General features: G+C 37.8%; 3 protein-coding genes across 3 annotated transcripts; all 3 read right to left on the bottom strand.

Annotated features, from left to right (window-relative positions):
• Positions 1–1,813: 1,813 nt before the first annotated feature.
• Positions 1,814–2,971, bottom strand: LOC111478312 (ethylene-responsive transcription factor RAP2-11-like). The gene has a single exon (XM_023122510.1). It carries the CDS (start codon positions 2,951–2,953, stop codon positions 2,276–2,278), a length of 678 nt encoding a protein of 225 aa, XP_022978278.1. The 5' UTR covers positions 2,954–2,971; the 3' UTR covers positions 1,814–2,275.
• Positions 2,972–5,097: 2,126 nt separating this feature from the next.
• Positions 5,098–12,955, bottom strand: LOC111478165 (importin-5-like). Its single transcript, XM_023122309.1, has 20 exons — positions 11,732–12,955; positions 11,202–11,405; positions 10,742–10,846; positions 10,408–10,473; positions 10,160–10,324; positions 9,906–9,980; positions 9,659–9,810; positions 9,210–9,345; positions 9,057–9,126; positions 8,820–8,947; positions 8,621–8,677; positions 7,797–7,982; positions 7,592–7,684; positions 7,086–7,171; positions 6,953–7,019; positions 6,799–6,865; positions 6,565–6,701; positions 6,031–6,122; positions 5,876–5,942; positions 5,098–5,766 (listed from the first exon to the last, which is right to left on the bottom strand). The coding sequence occupies exons 1-20, from the start codon at positions 12,953–12,955 to the stop codon at positions 5,602–5,604; spliced, it is 3,342 nt and encodes a 1,113-aa protein (XP_022978077.1). The 3' UTR covers positions 5,098–5,601.
• A 3,381-nt stretch (positions 12,956–16,336) lies between these two features.
• LOC111478230 (spermidine hydroxycinnamoyl transferase-like) lies at positions 16,337–18,628 on the bottom strand. Its single transcript, XM_023122398.1, has 2 exons — positions 17,953–18,628; positions 16,337–17,218 (listed from the first exon to the last, which is right to left on the bottom strand). The coding sequence occupies exons 1-2, from the start codon at positions 18,613–18,615 to the stop codon at positions 16,511–16,513; spliced, it is 1,371 nt and encodes a 456-aa protein (XP_022978166.1). The 5' UTR covers positions 18,616–18,628; the 3' UTR covers positions 16,337–16,510.
• Between the last annotated feature and the right edge of the window lie 196 nt (positions 18,629–18,824).

The following is an 18,824-nucleotide window of genomic DNA, read 5'->3' as shown; positions in this document are numbered from 1 at the left end:
AAGGCAGAAGACTGTAGGTTGGGCCTGGTCTCAACTTAGTATCTTTTTTCTTTTTTTAATGTAATCGGATTAGGTCGGGTTGATCCAGTCCTTTGTACATTGTACTTGTACTCAAGCTGGATCAGATTGGGTCCTAAAAAACCAATCCAACCCAACCTGAAATTCTATCTAGCCTAACCCAACCCTTATAATTTAGGTTAGGTTGGTTCGAGTGGTTGAGTTCAATGTATACCCCTACTAAATAAAATCGAGTATTCTTTCTTGTTATATAAATTTATTCATAAAAAATTATTTAAATTATAAGAATTAATTTGTTATCATATTTATATTTATATTAATAAATAAATAATAAATTACCGCCATTAAAATTAACTCTAACGTTGTCCAACAAAAATCAATCTTAACTCAAACATGTTACATTACACATTTTTGAATTAGAGGTGCCCATTTCCTTCCTAAGGTCGGGATCTGCGTAGATTCACTCTGAATGAGGTGGAAAATCTCTGTTTAAACGAAAAATTGGAGTAGTGGAACGGGACAGAGAGTATAATTCTCCATCCCCATCTCCACCCATGAACAAATGATATGATATTGTACACTTTGAGCATAAGCTCTCATGGGTTTGCTTTGGACTTTCCAAAAAGACCTCATACTAATGAAGAGAGTATTCTTTGATTATAAACTCATGATCATTCCCTAAATTAGCCGATGTGGAACTTTCATCATCCAACACCTCTCCTCGAAAGACGACTCATTTGGAGTCTTAGTCATTTTTTACTGCCTTCGAGGAGGCTCGACTCCTTTTCTTTTGGAGTTCTTTGTTCAACATTTGAGGATTTACCAATCTATTGGCACGATTAAGTTTAGGGCATGGCTCTAATACCATGTTAGACGAACACGACTCTCCACAATGGTATGATATTGTCCACTTTGAGCATAAACACTTATGGCTTTCCTTTGGACTTCTAAGTCGTAGTCAACAATCATGTTGGTAGGTGGGTTAGTGACTTCAAACCATATTAAAAGGCTTATAATATGGGTTGGTTGGGGTAATGAAATGAAACAAAAGGGTTGGACCCATCAAAGATGATTACGAAACGATTCTCTAATTAGTTGTAAAGAGTATCGGTATTTATAAAGAGGTGGCGTTTCTCTATTGGATTTACTAAGTCAAAATGGGATTAAACGATTTAAAACTTCTGACAAGATGGATCATTTTTATACTGATAAGTTAAGACGAACATAGTGGCATCAGTTAAGGCTTCTATGATTCTTGATTTCTAAGTGGCATTATTAAATCTGTTTTCGAGGTTTCAACCTTCAATGCTCTTAGATATGTGAGTCTTTTCTCGATCAGACCGAATTAAACCTCCTTTTGAGTAAGAATAATGATTAGTTTTTCTTTCTCCCAATCTCCGAGCAGACAACCCTTGGAGAGACCATCCCGAGACAGGGTGAGGAGTCCCCATTTAAATAGAAAATGGGAAGGGAATAGAGATAGGTTGGTCTCTATTAGTTAAATGGGGCTCGAGACGAGGATTATTTCATGTCTCATCCTCGAACCGGATAAGAAATTCACATTCAAATAGAAAATGAGAAGGGAATGAAGAGAGATTTCTCTCTATTAACTAAATGGGGTCAGAGACGAGAATTATATCCCATACACGTCTCCGTCCCTCGTCCCCCGTCCCCACTTCCGACTCTTGCCAAATCTTCGCCCCTCCCTGCTTAAAATTTTATAAATAAATAATTTGCGAATCTTGTTTTGGAAAATTCCCGTCACAATTTCTATAAAAATAATGTGCGAGAGAATTGTGATTGAAATATGAGGCGAAGACGGAAAGACCCTATCTCGCTCCACCCACTGGACATCTCTAATTAAAGTACAATCGAGGGAACAACTCGCTGAATAAGAATCAACAAACAAGCAATCTCCCAACGTATCTGTAATGGAAACTTGTCTATTTTCTCAAGAATATTCCAAAACCAAAGTGTAGAAGCTGTCACACCATCTCGACTTGCATCCCCCGAACTTCTATGGTCCTTCAACGGATTAAAATAGGGCCTAACAGAGAGTCCAAACCCGTTTATTCTTTCACTAAACCCTATGCAAAATTGGATTTAAAAAAAAAAAAAAACAACTCGACAATCCAATTCAACTCAATCTAGAAAATAGAAGGTTGATTCGGGTTGTAACATCTATTCAAATTGTTCGATCACCCACCCAATCCAATCCAACCCAGCTCGTGTATACCCTTTCGGATTGTTGTACAAATTAACAGAACAACGAGCCGAGCGGAGGAAGATCCCAAATGGATTCAGAGGCCTCATGAACAGCCTCCATATACTCATGAACTCCATTCATAGCATACAAACAACCTGAAATTTGCCTCTCAACTTTCATCCTCTCAAAATCACAAAACTCCAAATCATCTGAATTCCAAAACCCATCAACAAATCGACAAGAATCCGAAGAACAACACGAACCCATCTCTGTTTTCTCCGAGCAATTCGTCATGTCTGGTTTATAATCTCCGTCCAACATCCGACCATCCTGAATTGTTGGAGCAGGGACGGCGGCGGCGGAGGCGGCGGCGGGATTTTCGAGGGACTTTTTGCTGTTTAAAAGGGTGCGGATTCTAGAGGCGATTGGAGAATTAGTGGAGATTTGTGGGATGAAGAAATTAGTTCTTGTGTTCGAACCTCGGAGAAGACAGGCGGCTTCATCGTAGGCACGAGCGGCTTCCTCGGCGGTCTCGAATGTTCCTAGCCACATTCGGATTTTCTTTGTCGTGTCTTTGATTTCCGCCACCCATCTGCCCGACGGCCGCTGCCGGACTCCGACGAACTTGTTGCCGTTGTTCCCTCTGGTTTTGCCTTTAAATTTGCTTGTTTTGACCACTGGTACAGCGGCTCCGCCGTGGGTCTCCGGCGACTGGAAGTGAATTTCCATTGAAGAAGAAGAATATTTGTTTGAAATTGGGAAATGGGGATTTATGTGAAATCGAGATTAAAAGATTTGACTTTTAATTTTAATTTTTTTTTTTTTAATTTTTGGAATTCAAAATTAGACTTTGAATTTTAAAAAGTTATTTATTTATTTTGTAAGAAGGGAAAATCAAATTGGGTTGACTAAGGCTTCTAGAAGGTATTTTATACCGAGTTGGTAAAAACGTAAGTGTTCGGTAATAAAATGATGTTTGGTTTACGTTTTGTTCAAGTTAAATAATATGATTTCTATGATATTGTCCACTTTGAGCATAAGCTCTCATAGCTTTGCTTTGGGCTTCCCAAAAGGCCTCATAAAGGCCTCATATCAATCGAGTTAGTATTTATCACTTATAAACACATGATCATTTCCTAAATTAGCTGATGTGGGACTTTCATCATCCAACAGATTCAACCGATAAAAATTGGTCAAATTGATTGATGAGAATGCAAATAGTTTATGTCCATTGAAGACTCGTCCTAAACGGGTGAAAATTCTCATTTAAAGGTGGAATAGTGAAAGGAAGAGATTTATCCTCGTTACTTAAATTAGGTCAAAGACGGGATCACACACGCACGCATATATATATAAATTTGAGTTCGTAAAAATCATACAGAACATCATATTATATCTTTGTTTATGAAATATTATTGAATTTATTAGATGTTTTAAAATTTTTAAATTATTAATTAAAAGTTTTTAAAACAAATATTTTATATATATATATATATTTCGTAGAAATAAAAATTGAAATAGGAGACGGGTACGGAATTAGGATTTCCCATTTCGCCCTTGGACAACTCTAGAATTTTGCATACAACTCATATATTCACCAAAATAATTTCACAAAGTGATGTAAACACCAAATGACTTTTATGGTCGGAGAGTCAAAGATTGACCAAGAATAATAATACAAGGGCAAGAAAGTAATTACACAGTTTCTCTCTCCTGACCTGAAACCAAGTCAAGCATTAGAGAGAGAAAGTCATGGATGCACAAAATGCTGCCATTTGGATGCCTAAGAATGAAATTTCAAAATATCTCTATAATATAATATAATATAAAATAAAATAAAAATTAATAATGAGAATAAGGATAAAGAAAATGGTACTACTTTCTTTTTATTATTACTATCGTATTAATCCATTTAATTAGATCCACGTTGAGGTTCTCTATGAAATGAGACATGGAACGGAACCACTACGAAGAAGTCCGAGAGTTACGAAGGAAACCTCGAGCTCATATTGGTCATGAATTGAGAACGAGAATTAAACCCTCTGAAACCTAATTGACTATGGTTCCTCAGTAGCTCAGTGGTAGAGTAGTCGACTATTAACTGATTGGTAGTAGGTTTGAATCCTATTTGGAGAGATTAGATTTAATCGAACTTTAGGCTATAAATTAGTTTTCTCGGGACTATAGATATAATAATTATTAAAAATAATTGAAAGAATTTATAAATTACCCATTTTTTTTAAAGTTAATATATGATATTACAATATGCCTAGCTTCCACTTTATTTAACATAAATATTTGAAATTTATTTATAATTAATGGAGTTGTTAAATAGATATTTTTGGAAGCTTTTGAAGCACCTATCAATCCTCGTTTGAAATGTTGGATTAAAAAAAAACCTCAAAATTAGAAAAGGGTAGAATCGTCATTTGAATTAATTTAATTTTGAGTCAAATCAATAGAGATGTTCATGGGGCGAGGCAGGTCCCATGTGTACGTAGTTATTCTTGTTCTTAGCCGTCATTCGGCTTGAGATAGAGAAGGTTGAACCAAAGTGAGTCATTCCAAGCTAAACGAAAGAATAGCACGTTTGTGATCTCGCAGTAGTACCTTCCTTTCTCTCTACTCACTCGTTCTCCATTTAAATTTCATATCACATTATGGGCAAGTCCCCGTCCCCGTCCCCGTCCCCGCTCACCATTATGTATTTAAATTGGGATTCCATATCCCATTGTGAGCGGGTCTCCACTCCCCCATTCTTCGTTTAAATAGAGATTCTACCTCTTATTCCGGGCAAGTCTCCACAAAACACATTGTAATAACCTAATAAGCAATTAATATAAAAAAAATTAGGTACAAAAACCAAGACATTGTGGCAAACAAATAATTTCTTAAATTTTTAGAGCTCAAAGACGTGACGCTTCGACCTCACTCTTCTCCAAAACTTCAAAGCCTCAAATAACAAATAACCACTCGACATTGTTTTGCTTGCTGCTTCACTCTTTTCCTTGAGAGTAGGAACTGGTTCACCAATGATTTCGTACTATACACAAACTATATATCAACTCTATAACGTAGCGCTCAGACCGTGCAAAATCGATGCTTTAAACAAGCGCACAAAAAATAAAATATTAAATAAATTACGGGACGATAAAAACACTCGACGCCAGTGCAGGAGCAGCAGCAGCTTTCTTCAAGGGATGACCACCACTGTGCTTGAGCAATGCAAAAAGGGATGACATTGTTGGGGTAAAATGCTTCCAAAAATACCAGAAAACACACACAGCCAACCCATTCAAGAGATGTAACCAACCAATTCAGGATTCGACACAACAATCTGGAACAAAGAATGACCTGTCTTGGCAATCCAAATTACACTAGGATGAGAGGATTGATTGAAGTGCAAGCTGCTGTTGTGGTTGCAAAGACGACCAGGTCGATGCTAGCGTGGAGGGTGGTAGAGTTTGCTGAAGCTGCCTCAAAAGGTTTACCATTCTACTTGCAGTTTGCTCCGTCGCAAGATCCTTACCCGCGCATAGAACCTAAATCAACAGCGCCCCAAGAATTGAGAAATCAAAGCATACAAAACATTCGTGTACTCGGGCAATTACTTTCACCATATTTTAAGATATAGCATACATATATACATACCTCAGCAAAAATGGAAACGATTTTGGGAAGATATTGATTGTTGGGACCTAAGAGTTCTTTATCGGACCTGTTAATTAAATGGAGGAAAACATCAGGCAATGAATTAGGCGAATAAAATTGAATGCTACAATGTCTTGTGGAAGCAAGACTTCTACCTTTCAACCATTGAACAGAGCTGATCGTGCACTATCTTTGCCTCAATTAAATCACCCTTGATAGGCAAGCAGCCTAGCCAAGCAGGAACCAACTGCCAAATAAGACACAGAAATAAGTGTACAAACTACTTATACAAATGCCGTAAAAGCGTTGTAGTTCAAAACAGGATCCATTGATGCAATAAATAGAATACGAGTTTCGAACTTGGCATGTTTTATGACAAACGAGAACACAACGAAAAGCCTAAACTTGAGGTATTTCGGTTGAGCAATCGATCCATTGGATAGCTTCGCAGAGTTTGGGGTAAATATAAACGTGTTCTTTTGAGTTACAACCTAGACAGACAATCCAGATTATGGTGTTTTGCATATTTCACAGAAATGCACGAATATAAACTGAAAAAACACCATCATAAAATCTCTATCTAAACATTTACGCTAAATGAAAAGAAAGAGCGAGTTCATTTGAAATGAATATGAATGAATTTAGTTTAAAAACTATGAAAGAGATGCTGACTGAAGACAGACACAAACCTGAGATCCATTTATGCTATCTCTGTGGAACTGACATATCTTTCCAAGAGCTGAAACAGCATTGTCATATGCCATGATGTTTTCAGAATGTTGTGCATTAGGGTGCCGTATCACAACATCCAACCTGGAAAGGGCCTCTGCACAAAAGAAAGAAAAGACAACAAGTTCATCCACCATTTAAAATGAAGGGAACTCGACAACTCAAAAGACGACGGAGGTCCTAATGAAGCCAACCTTGAACAAGTGGTTTGAACACAGATCCACCAAACTCGGCACAGACACCAATACCATAAACAGCGGCCTGTAAATAGAGTACTGGCTGAATTAGATAAAGCTTGTCAGGTAATAAGAAAATCATCGCTTACGGTTATTCAAAGGCAGAACAAACCTGACGGACATCAGGATTCTCATCATTGCAAGCCTCCAACAAGAAAGGAAGGTAGGTATCATAATACCTGATTCACATTTGAAAAATTAAGATAAAATGCTCATAAGAGAGTAAATTACGAGGAAATGATTACCTGAGGGCCGCTTCACGGCAATGCTCAACAAGATCATCAAAAATACATATTGCTATCCTCCTCTCCTCTGCTGTTCTATCCTTACCCTGCAAACCGAATATCTTGAATATTAGAGGTTAAGTACTTTCAGATACACTTCAAAAAATAAATTTGTTTCCACAACCCAATATGTCCGAGTTGCAAATCAAAAGAACACAACATTCACTTTTGAGGTCTAGCTATAAACAGTGAATGATGAAGTTGACGGAATAAATGGGAGAAGCCTCACCTGATATATAACATATTTTGGAATCGCCAACTCAAAAACAAACTATGTCATTTTTATCAAGTGATGTGATTGACTACTTTGTGCCCACAACTTGACATCTTTGTAATATATAAAAACAGAAGTCTTTGAACAAAAATCGTAAAGAATGAAAAACTCGTGTATATTCAGAATGGTGGCTATTTTTTAATATCAAAGTTATGAAACGTTATAGAAAGATGAAAGTTTTCAAGAAACTTACCCACATAGGTGTCAAATAAGATGAAAGCTCATCAAACATAGGCAAGAATGAGGCCTTGAAAGTCTTGATCAAAGTTCCCAAACAATCACCAACCTGATCAAAATACAAAAATGAGGTATACGACCTTATTCTCAAACTGATCCTCAAATAGACCTCAAAAAACTACTAAGTAGCATAAGATGGCATATCCATCACAATGAGTTACCTGATCGAAAACTTCTTCCTCTTGCTCATTTTCTTCGTCCAGCAATTCTCTCTCATCTGCATCAAAATCTTCTGCTTTTGTCCTCTCCATTCTTTCATGCTTTCTTGTTGAACTAGCAGTGATGACATGTTTGATCTCATCCACGATGCACCTTACTTGGCTTTCATCAAGAAGTGGTCCAGAGATCTAACAGAATAAAAAGGTTATATTTAGTTCAGCAATGCATATGATTCATACTTCGGGGTGAAACAAGCTAACTTCAGCTGAGTATCTTCCAAATCCCTCCAACTACCACCAGAAAAGGCAGAAAGGAGAAAAGAAATAAATGAAGTAAGAAAAGAAACAAGACCAATGAAAGAAAGAAAGAAAGAAAAACTCAACAACATGGTATAGTTAAATTGAATTCTTAGGGTATAGATTAGCATTTCCTTGCTCAATGAGAATTGGGAAAATAGAACACAAAGACCTATTTAATGGATATACATAAGCGTTGTAATCAAATTGGAGTGACATATCACATATGTATGGGGTGGCTATGAACTGTAAAGGTTTATAGATTTTGTTAGTTTTTTAGACTCAATGACTCATATTGGAGTTCCTAAAGTATTAATTTTCTTAGTGAACAACTCGAATTCCTAAGCTAGAGGAGGGAAAAGATTAAGGCTGCAGAAGCACCGAACTAGTTTCGTAACAGATATAGAAAGATTGATCATTGACTCACATGATTCTCACTCCTGCACACATTATTTCATTTTTACAAAATATATTTGACAACTATATTTGTTTAGCGATGAAGATATACATCTCAACTTCATCATACTAACCTGTATGCATTCATTCAATGCATCCAACATACTGGCACATATCTCCACCTCAGGCTCCTGTAAACCATTTGCGGAAAAAAAAACATAACTTAGCATTCCTCACTCTCGAGTACATAAGAGCACTAAATAACAAAAGGTGGATTTCAATTTGAAAGTATAAAGATCTATCCCTGCAGGAACAAATCTAATCAATAAGAACCTTGTGTAATGCCTCCACCAAAGCTGGTACAATGTAATCTGACAGCTGCTTTACGTAGGATTCATCACGACCTTGAGATTGCCCTTTCTCAACAGCCAATTTTGCTGATCGCAGGAGCTCCGGCATGGCTTTATAAATAATAATCAACAAGTGTAAAGAAGGTAATTTAAATAAAACTCTTCCAATGAATTTGAAGTAGAACAAACGCATATAGAATAAAAAGAACAAACTACCTACCTGAAACAGCAGCCCTTCTAACTTCTTCGTGGAAATAAAATTTAAGGAGTGGAACTAGAGTGGGAGCAACCTATGTAATATAGAAGAATCATTAGTACAGCAGTAAACAACAGGCTACATTAGAAGATCGAAAGTGTAATTCATTAAAGCAACCTGATCAATCCAGACAAAAAATCCTTCTTTTAGTTCATCAGCATAGCAACATAGCATGTTGCAAGCAGTGGCTTTTTCCTCCAAAACACTAGTCTTGATGCCAATCCTTTTGTCACCGAGAGTTATTGTTTCAATGCTGAAATAAAGACAATCAACTTTTATTTTTTTTTTATAAAGAAACGCCTTGATCAAAGAACTAACTGAAAACTGGTGAAAATTTGAACACACCCAAAAGAAAAGTAGCACAAAATATGACATTACATTAAACATGCTAGTTAACATAAGATAACAAGTATGCTTCCACAATGTCTTGGATGTATTCCATTTTTTAAAAAAATAAACGAGAAAAAAGGAACCTAAAACATGGATGAATACTGCAGGGTACACTCACTAGAATTTAAATTGATTTCATTCCTATTAAAACCTAAACAAAAAGTCAAAAACCGAACCTATCATCATCATCATCAATATCAGCATCTGAATCAGCAGATGTGATCGTCACATCAGGCTTCAGTTGAGCAGATTGAAGCAAAGGTGGCATCACAACACTCATGTAAGGAAGAAAATCCTGTCCCAGGCATTTGCAGAGTCTAGCCCATGCCTGCAAAAGAGGTAAGCAATTATTGTTTATCTTTTTGGACCAATAAATTTAAACCAAATTCATACAACAAATCGAATTAGAGATAAAAGGTTTACTTGCAACATGTAGCTGGTTGTAGGATCGTCTGCTTCCATTGGAGACCCTTGTAGTGACAACAAAACATCCATGACCTTCAAAATGGCATAGATGATAAAATGTTCAAGTCCACTATGTATGCAGAAACATTGATTGGAACAACCATTTGATTTAAAAGACAACAACAACAACATTCACGATAACAAAATTCACTTAAGATAACACAAGGCTAAATAGAGTAAGCAAACAACGGATAAATATTATCGAAAATAACCTGCTTGGCATCATCCTTAAACTTGTCTTTTCCAACAGCCATGCCAACCAAACTGATACACTCCATGGATTTGGCACGAAGCATACGATTGGATTTGTCACTTGCATTTACAAGAATAGCTTTTAAATAAGGCATTACAGCATCATAATACTTCTGGAAGTGCTCCTGTCCAAGTAAAAAATAAAGCTTGACATACCCACAACAAAAGAGCGACAAAATATTTAAAAAAGATTTAAGAGTAAACAAACCTGAGAAGAATCAGCAACGGATGCAAGAGCTGTCAACGCACCCTCCTGAACCATCTGCTTTCCATTCTGAGATGCAGACAAATGATTGGCACATTAACAAAAAGTATATGAAATACTAAAATCACACCATATTTGCAACAAATGCAACTACACATAAAAAATACTTTTTAAAGAAAGAACTTGAGATGCATCACCATTATACCTCAAAAACAAACAAATAACATTTCTCAGAAGCAGGAAAAGGAAATTTCAATCAAATGATTTATTTGAAGTAACAAGTAGTGAAATGTTGATCTTATAAATTGAAAGTAAGCTTCCTCCATTAGTAGAATACCTGCAGTAGTACAAGGAGTTTGCTCACTATTCCATCTAAGTAAGGCGTCAAAATATCTGGGGTGCAATTTTCACTGAAATTGAGGACTGCTGAGGCAGCATGTGCCTGTAAGATTAAAGAGAGAAAAATAGAGCAATGTTAACTCAGAGGAAAAGTAATATACTGTGCACTGTTTTCAAAAGAAAAAAGCAAGAAAAATTCCATTGAAGGACTGCTAATTCAAATAAAATGAAACAGCCAAAGGAACAAAACGTCGCATATATCCATCACTTAACCTAGTTAAAAAGATTAATTTTCTAATCGACTTCATAAAAAAAACAGAATGTAGCTCATCATGTAGTGGTGACAAGTTTCAACATAAGAAAATGTTATCTGACCACATAGAACAACAAAAGATAAAATATTCGTAGAACAAATGACTAACCGGCTGCAGCAATTCATAAGGATAGAGTATACAAACCTGTACTCGTGGATTTTGAAAATCATCCATAGCTCCAGCTAGAGCAGGCACAACTAGATGGTGAAATTTAGCTTGCAAATCTGGGCCAAGATCAGTAGACAACTGGCCAATCGCATTAATGGCTGCCCATCGTACACGTGGATGCGGATGTTGGAATGAATTCAAAACCATAGAGAGTACTTGCTCAAGATTCTTTATCATTACCTGCACAAATAGAGAGAACTATGTGGTTAGATGACAAACTAATGCACCTAGTAGCAAGACAAACAATCAAAGCTCTAAGATCACCAGATTGTAAGTAATCAACGACAAATAATAGCCCAGATGATGATAGATAGATACAATAATATAACATATAGTCCTCAAGTGTTCGAAATTTAATTGATAATTTGCAACTTAATCTATCCAATAACACCACAACACCTTAAACATATAACAATGAAATAAAGCTAGTATAATAAATGCAAACTTTAGGCAATCTAAAAGGTAAAGCAAAGGAAAAGATGAAAATTCAAAGCAAGGGCTAAAACCTTTGAGCAACCCTCTGCAATTTGTGACATTGCAATAAGTGCAGCATGGTGCTTCTGCCATTCAGGTGCAGCGAGGAAGACTGGAAACAGATCAGAGGCAACAGGAACAATAGAATTTCCACCCAATGAAATAGAAAGTCTATCCAAACACTCTTGCCCGAACCCATAATTATCGGTCTCGCCTGCATCCTCGTCCTCAGTATCTGCAGTATGCCAAGCAGGATCGTCCTCGATATCCAACAACATATTCATGAGTATCCCAAACAATCTACTTATAAACTGCGGCAACTTCCTCATCATCCCAGGAGCTCGCTCTCGAGCCTCGGCAAGCGTTATAACGAACTCAATTGCTAAATGTCTAGTGGATTCTTCAAGGGAATCCGCCTCTGCAATCTGCAACATGGAACCAACCACATCAACCAATTGCCTCCTCAAGAATCTGGGCTCAGTCCCTGCCAATTCAATCAACAACTCAAGCGCATCTTTGGCAGTGGCTTCTTGGCCTGAATTCAAAGCCTCAGTCAATGTCTGCATCATCAAGGGTAATAGATTCTGAAACTTGTCCCTATCAGAAGCACTGGATAAACATTGAATAAAATTGATCGCAGCACCCAAAGCCGCAATCCTGACATCGCCAGTCTTAGACGAACCCAAACACTGCGAAAACACAGAGTGAAGCGTATCCAAATGCGGAATTAGGGTTTCTCCAATATACTGAGCCAACTGCGCAAAAATCAACAACGCAGATTCCTGCAACTTAGAATTATCAGAAGTAACACACTGAAAAATAAACGGCATCAATTCATTCCATCCCCCTTCGGGCAAAATCCCAGAAGCAAGCTCAGCAATAGTATCACACAACTTCTTGGAAATAGATTTAGATTCCTCCGTCTGAAGTGAAGAAAGCAATACAGATTTAAGCGTAGATTGAGTGGAAGGGGAAAGACGAGGCCAGAGATAAGAATCATCGCGAATGAGTTGACGACGGAGGAGAATGGCAGACATGGTGCGCGCCTCAGGGTGAGCTGAAGGGTGGAAAAGATCGGCGAGTTTGAGAGCAAGCGCATCTGGGTGGGTTTGTTTGCAGAGGTTGAAGAGGGACTCGGCTTGTGAACGCTGGTCATTGGAAGCGGACATGAGATGGGAAATTAGGGTTTCGAAGTGGGTGCGATCGGAACCCAGAAGTACGGCGAGTTGATGAAGCTGAGCGGGATCGGCAGCCATGGATGGAGAATTATTGGAGGTTTTGGGGATGGAATTACAGAGAGAGAAAGGTGAAGAAGACGAAGGGTTTGTGGCGCCTCCAAACGAATCCCAAAGGGAGGGAAGAAGTTCGCCTTTATTGAGAAAGAAAAATAAGGGTTTTTTTTCTTTTTTATTTGGGTTTCCGGTTCGGGTTTCCATTTCGGGTTCAAATTCCGGTCCGGTTCGGTTGAGATTTTAAAATCTTGACCGAGGATATCGGAAGTCAACGCGAGTGAAAGTAGATATGGTTTATCCGTTGACTTTTTTGATATGGATAAAAGATAATAAATTAATTAAATGTTTATTTTGTTTCGTATTAATATTTTACACCATTAATTACTTTCAATCAACAAATTTTTTATTTACTAAATTTATTAAAATGTTAATTATGAATTTTTATTGAAAGATTTACATTATGGATGAAATTTTATAAATAAGAATAAAATTGTTTTTTTTTTTAATATATGGTCTAGTGAAACTAACCCGAACATTGAAATAGCATTTTATATTAGTGACTCAGAACAACTCGAATAGAGTTCATAACCCGAGATCCGACTCAACTCAAACGGTTTGAGTTTAGTTTAGTTGTCTGGTTGTTCTTTTTTTAAAAAAAAAAAAAAAATTATAATCATCTACCATATATATTATATTAATAATTAAAATCTTATAAAAAAGTAAATATCAAATATTCATCGGTCACAATATAATAATTTTAAAAAATGATCGAATTTCAGTCATGAAAATTCAAACGATTTAAATTGAAAAAATGATGATGATTTTCGCTAAAATTCATGAATTTCAAACAATCCCGACTGAAAAATCAAATTTGGTCACTTTTCAATCATAAAGATATTTACGAGCAAGGGTATAAACGTAATTTTATATTTTTTCATACTTTTAAAATATATATATATATAAAGATTTAGGGGCTATTTTTTACAATAACCCAAAACTAAACCCTTTATGAAAATTTTCGACCCCCGAAATTTTCAAATATAAAAATTTAACTCTCGAATTATGTGATTTGAACTCGTTTTGATCGGGTGCTCTCTCATCTTCTCTTCACTTTCTGATTTTCTAAAACCTACCAACAAGCACGTGATGTGAGTCATTTTCTTCAAAATGTAAGATCTCGCGTCAGTTGTAGAGGAGAACAAAACATTAAAAGTGTTTTAAAAACTATACGAGGATAATATCGGTTTGCAGTTATCTAGTTGTTACAATCATTCTAATAAAATGTAAAAATAATAATAACAATGTTTTTAATGGTAGCTGTTTTTGTTCATTCATCCAATATCGAGATCTCTCTAAGGTGTAAAAACTGATTGGATATCACAGATGGCTCGACTTTCTAAAACCCTAATTGACTTAAATTCATTACTACATGCAAGTTGATATCATTTAAAAGCGTAAGAACGGAGACATGCGTAAGAACGACAACCTTGTACATTAAAAAAATATTTAAACTTTACACCGAACACTTCAAGAATCCGTTTAAGAAAATTTTCACCTAATCCAATTCTTCCTATTGTAATTTTTTTTAGCCCAAACAATCATTTTTAAAACTTCATTCGCCAAGCAAATGATCTTCGTTTTGCAGACAACGCGTCGAGGATGGGGAGGCTGCAAGCGCTTCGGGCAGAGCTGCAAGCACTCATAGTGCAGGCTGTCACCCACGGTCAGCACTAGAAGAGTCCACTCTTTTGTTTAGATTGTTTGTCTGTAGACGCAAAGTAGGGATTCGGAAGTAGCAGTTTCAGTAGCCGTATTTGATGATGTTCCGGTTCAGGAGAGAAGTCGAGGTTCAGGAAAGAGCTAAGCCCAGATTTGCACTTCCTCCCAGATACACAGCTTACATACCCAGGGCCCGGGTACATATTCACCGCGGCATGCTGATCCGCGATTACTAGTGAAGGAGTTTACCTAGTTCAATCAGTCAGAATTCAACCATAAATTTTTTTGGATTGGGTTCGTTCGAGTTATTTTCTTTTTAGGTTTATTTAAACTTTTATTTTTAATAAAAAAAAGTAGAATATTAGTAGGTAAAATATTTATTTATTTATTTTTAGAATATATTATAAAAAAATCAAGTCGGTCAGGTTCTTTCGGAGTATGGACGCGTGAAGTTTGTCATGCACCATAGAGAGGGACGGTGGTAGGACTAGTGCGTACGCTACTAGTCCGATTTGATGTAGTATGTCGAAGGGTTAGAAGAAGCCTGGGTTCAATTTTTCCTTTCATCCAAATCTTTGGACGCCTTTCATCGGAGCCAATTTCAAGAACCCATTGTCGCCTACTTCGAATTTCAAGTTCCTACGCCTTAGGTCGACATAATTCTTTTGTCTACTTTGAGTCATGCACATCCTCGTCTTGTTCTTTTGCATGATCTCATTGGTAGCTTAGACTAACTTTCGTCCCAATAGTTCCCGTTCACCTACCTCATCGCAGCACATCAGGGACCTGCACCATTTTTCGTATAAGGCTTCGAAGGGTATCATATCAATAGTTGTCTTTAAGCTTAGAACGGTACCATATCATTTTTCATGAAAGCTGTTGTTTGTAGGCAAATTCCATGAAATGTAACTTAGAATCTCAATTTCCTATAAAATCTAACACGTATGCACGTAACATTTCTTCAAAATTTTGGTTCAAATGTTTAGTCTACAAACAACCGCTTATATTATATTTCATTTCTTGACCCAACACTGGAACTACTCACTCGGTATTTTTAAATACTCAGTCACGTGCTATTTTTTTTTTTTCCATCTAAAAGTAAGTCATCATTGTACAGACAACTTGTATTAGAGGTCAAGGGTGAGTCGAAGATGACCCCATGGAACGTCGATGCTGCATGAAGGTGATCGAAAAGATTGGGACGATCGTGGAGGAAACAAGTCGTGAATCATTTGATCAAGCCAAGAAGATGCATTGGAATACAAAACATATGTCGAGCCAAAGTTTAGGGAAACTGTTAGATGATGAAAGTTACACATGGGCTAATTTAGGGAATAATCATCACGCTTTTTGAGGAAGTACAAAGCAAATCCAAGAGAGCTTAGGATCAAATTGGACAATATCATATCATTGTGAAGAGTCATATTATTTTAACATGGTATCAAACCCATGCCCTCCAAAAGAAAATGAGTCAAACCTCCTCGAAAGCATAGTATCTACATTGGTATAGCCAAGAGAGCTTACACTCAAAGTGGACAATATCATACCATTGTGGAGAGTCGTGCTCTTCTAACATAAACGAGTTCTAACAGACAATATCATACCATTGTGGAGAGTCGTGTTCTTCTAACAAAAACGAGTTCTAACAAACAATATCATACTATTGTGGAGAGTCGTGTTCATCTAACAGAAACGAGTTCTAAGAGACAATATCAAACTATTGTAGACACCATAAAAAAAAAGTGACCCTTTTAAAACACTAGATGGATAATTAAAATATACACTCAAACAAAAACAAAAACAAAAATACAACCTCAAACACATCGACACACGACAATAAAATCTACCAATTGATTCAAATCACAGATCTTCATAAAAGTGTCTCTTGAAATCATCCATGTGCTTCTTCTGCAGCCGTATAGCTATAATCAACCCACCGTCGTTGCCCGGCGCCGGCATGATGAACGACTTCCCGTCGGCATTCAATGTCGCCGGCCCCACATAACACGGCGGCCCCCAGCCGAAGTCCGCCTCATACAATGGCAGCGACATCCAACTTCCCAAAGACAAATTGGGGTTGCCCCAAAATGGAGCTTCAACCTTAACTTTTGTGTGGTACGAGGTTCTGACCCAGCTGATGTCCTCTTGACTTGCTAGGAAGTCTAGTGCCGACCTCGCGTACTCGTCCGTGATCTTCCATGTTCCTTCTCGAATCTTTCCTGCAGCATAGCTCAATGGTTGAGATATTAGGTCATCGAATTGACACATTGGTGTCACGGCTACTAGAGTTGAGTTTCCGGTGAAGTTGTTGGGGATTGGTGTTCCAAGTCGTCGTCGTACATCGACTGCGACTCGGACCATTGTTGGTTGGGAGTTGTTGCCGGTGCTACGGGCCTTGCATGCACATACCCACATATGGCCTGCAATAGTCTCGTATCGAGTGTATGGTCGTGATGGTAGCTCGTCGAGTCGATTGACTAGGTTCAAATTTGCTCTCTTTTTGAGTTTTTCAACTTGTTCTTTGGAAAGTTTCAGCAATGTGGGTATGGATTCTTTCTTTCGCTCCTCCTGTTGGGAATATAGTAATGTATTAATATATTGAAACAAAAGTAATGGTGTTTGAATTATCATAATGGAGGTTTGACTCCTTCTCGGAGATCTATAGAGCTCTCGAATAATCTCCCTAAATCGAGATTTGACTCTTTCTCTTTGCCCGAGACCTATGGAGCTCTCGAATAACCTCCCTTTAATCGAGGCTTGATTCCTTCTCTGGAGCCTGAGAGCTATGGAGCTCTCAAACAGCCTCCCTTAATCGAGATTTGACTCCTTCTCTTGAGCTCGAGACATATGGAGTTCTTAAACAACCTCCCCTTAATTGAGGCTCGATTCTTTTAGAGCCCGAGACCTATGGAGATCTCAAACAACTTTCCCTTAATCGAGATTTGACTTCTTCTCTGGAGCTCTCGAACAAATTACATCCTTTGTTCAACACTTGAGTCACTTTTGACCGTATCTTCCCGATTCACAATTTCTGTGTTAGACATAATTTGAGGATTCTATTGACATGGCTTAACCAGGGTATGATTCTAATACTATGTTAGGAATCACGACTCTACTCAGTGGTATGATATTGTTTACTTTGAGCATAAGTACTCGTAACTTTACTTTTGTTATTTATTCATTACTTATAAACTCATGATCAACCTCTTAATAAGTCAACATGTGGGTGCGACGGTTCTCTCAATTCTCAACAAAAAGATCAAATTCTATAATAATTTATCACCATTTTTAGTTAAACATACCTTAGCATCCAAGCAACCTAAAAGAAATGGAGGGTTGTCGTATTCACGGTGGTCGAACCTCGGCGACCGCAATGGCTTCTGCGGTTGCAAAACGCTCCGGTCATGAAACGGCTGGACAATACTCTCCACCGTCTTCTCCTTCCGTGCAATGCTCGCCCACGAGTTGATAAACGTAATCGCCGAGACTCCATCGACAAGAATGTGAGAAATGCCGGTGCCGATCACGATCCCACCACAGCTAAATCTCGTCACTTGAATCAAAAGCACGGGCAGCTCCTCAATGGGAGTACTATAATCGACTTTCGGAGCGAGCTCTCGAAGAGCATCAGTGGGAGAGAAATCGCCATAATCGTCGAGCGTCGCAGTAGATGAGGCTTCAATGAGCTGAGCTCCGGCGCTGCAGCAATGAAGCTCAAGACGGCCTCCACCGATCCAGTGGAGGCGGCCAGCAAGAGGGTAGTAAGGGACGAGCATTTGGGAGAGGGAGTTTTTCAAGGAGTCGACGACGGCAGAGGTGGGGACGGCGGGGGATCGGAAGACATAGACGGTGGGGGAGTGAGTCCATGGCTTGATTTGGTCGCTCTCGGAGAAGGAGAGGGTGGTAGTGGGAGTAGGATGGGCGGGGAAGACGGCGGTGGAAGAATGAATGGTTAAGGAAGCCATTGATAGTTTTAGTGGACATAACCTTCAAGCTCCAATTCTACACTATATATAGAGATGTGGCAAGTTGTAAGCCATTTCAGTAATTTCAAAATTCTTTCCTTAAAGTCGGTGAAATGTAATTTTTCTAAATAATTAAAAAAAAAAAAAAAAAAAAACATCGTTTACCTTCCCAACAAAGGTGGGACATCACAATCTACCTTCTTCAAGGC

Source organism: Cucurbita maxima, unplaced genomic scaffold (assembly GCF_002738345.1).
Source record: "Cucurbita maxima cultivar Rimu unplaced genomic scaffold, Cmax_1.0 Cma_Scf00004, whole genome shotgun sequence".
Taxonomy (NCBI): Eukaryota; Viridiplantae; Streptophyta; class Magnoliopsida; order Cucurbitales; family Cucurbitaceae; genus Cucurbita; species Cucurbita maxima.
This window is presented reverse-complemented; position numbering and strand designations above follow the sequence as displayed.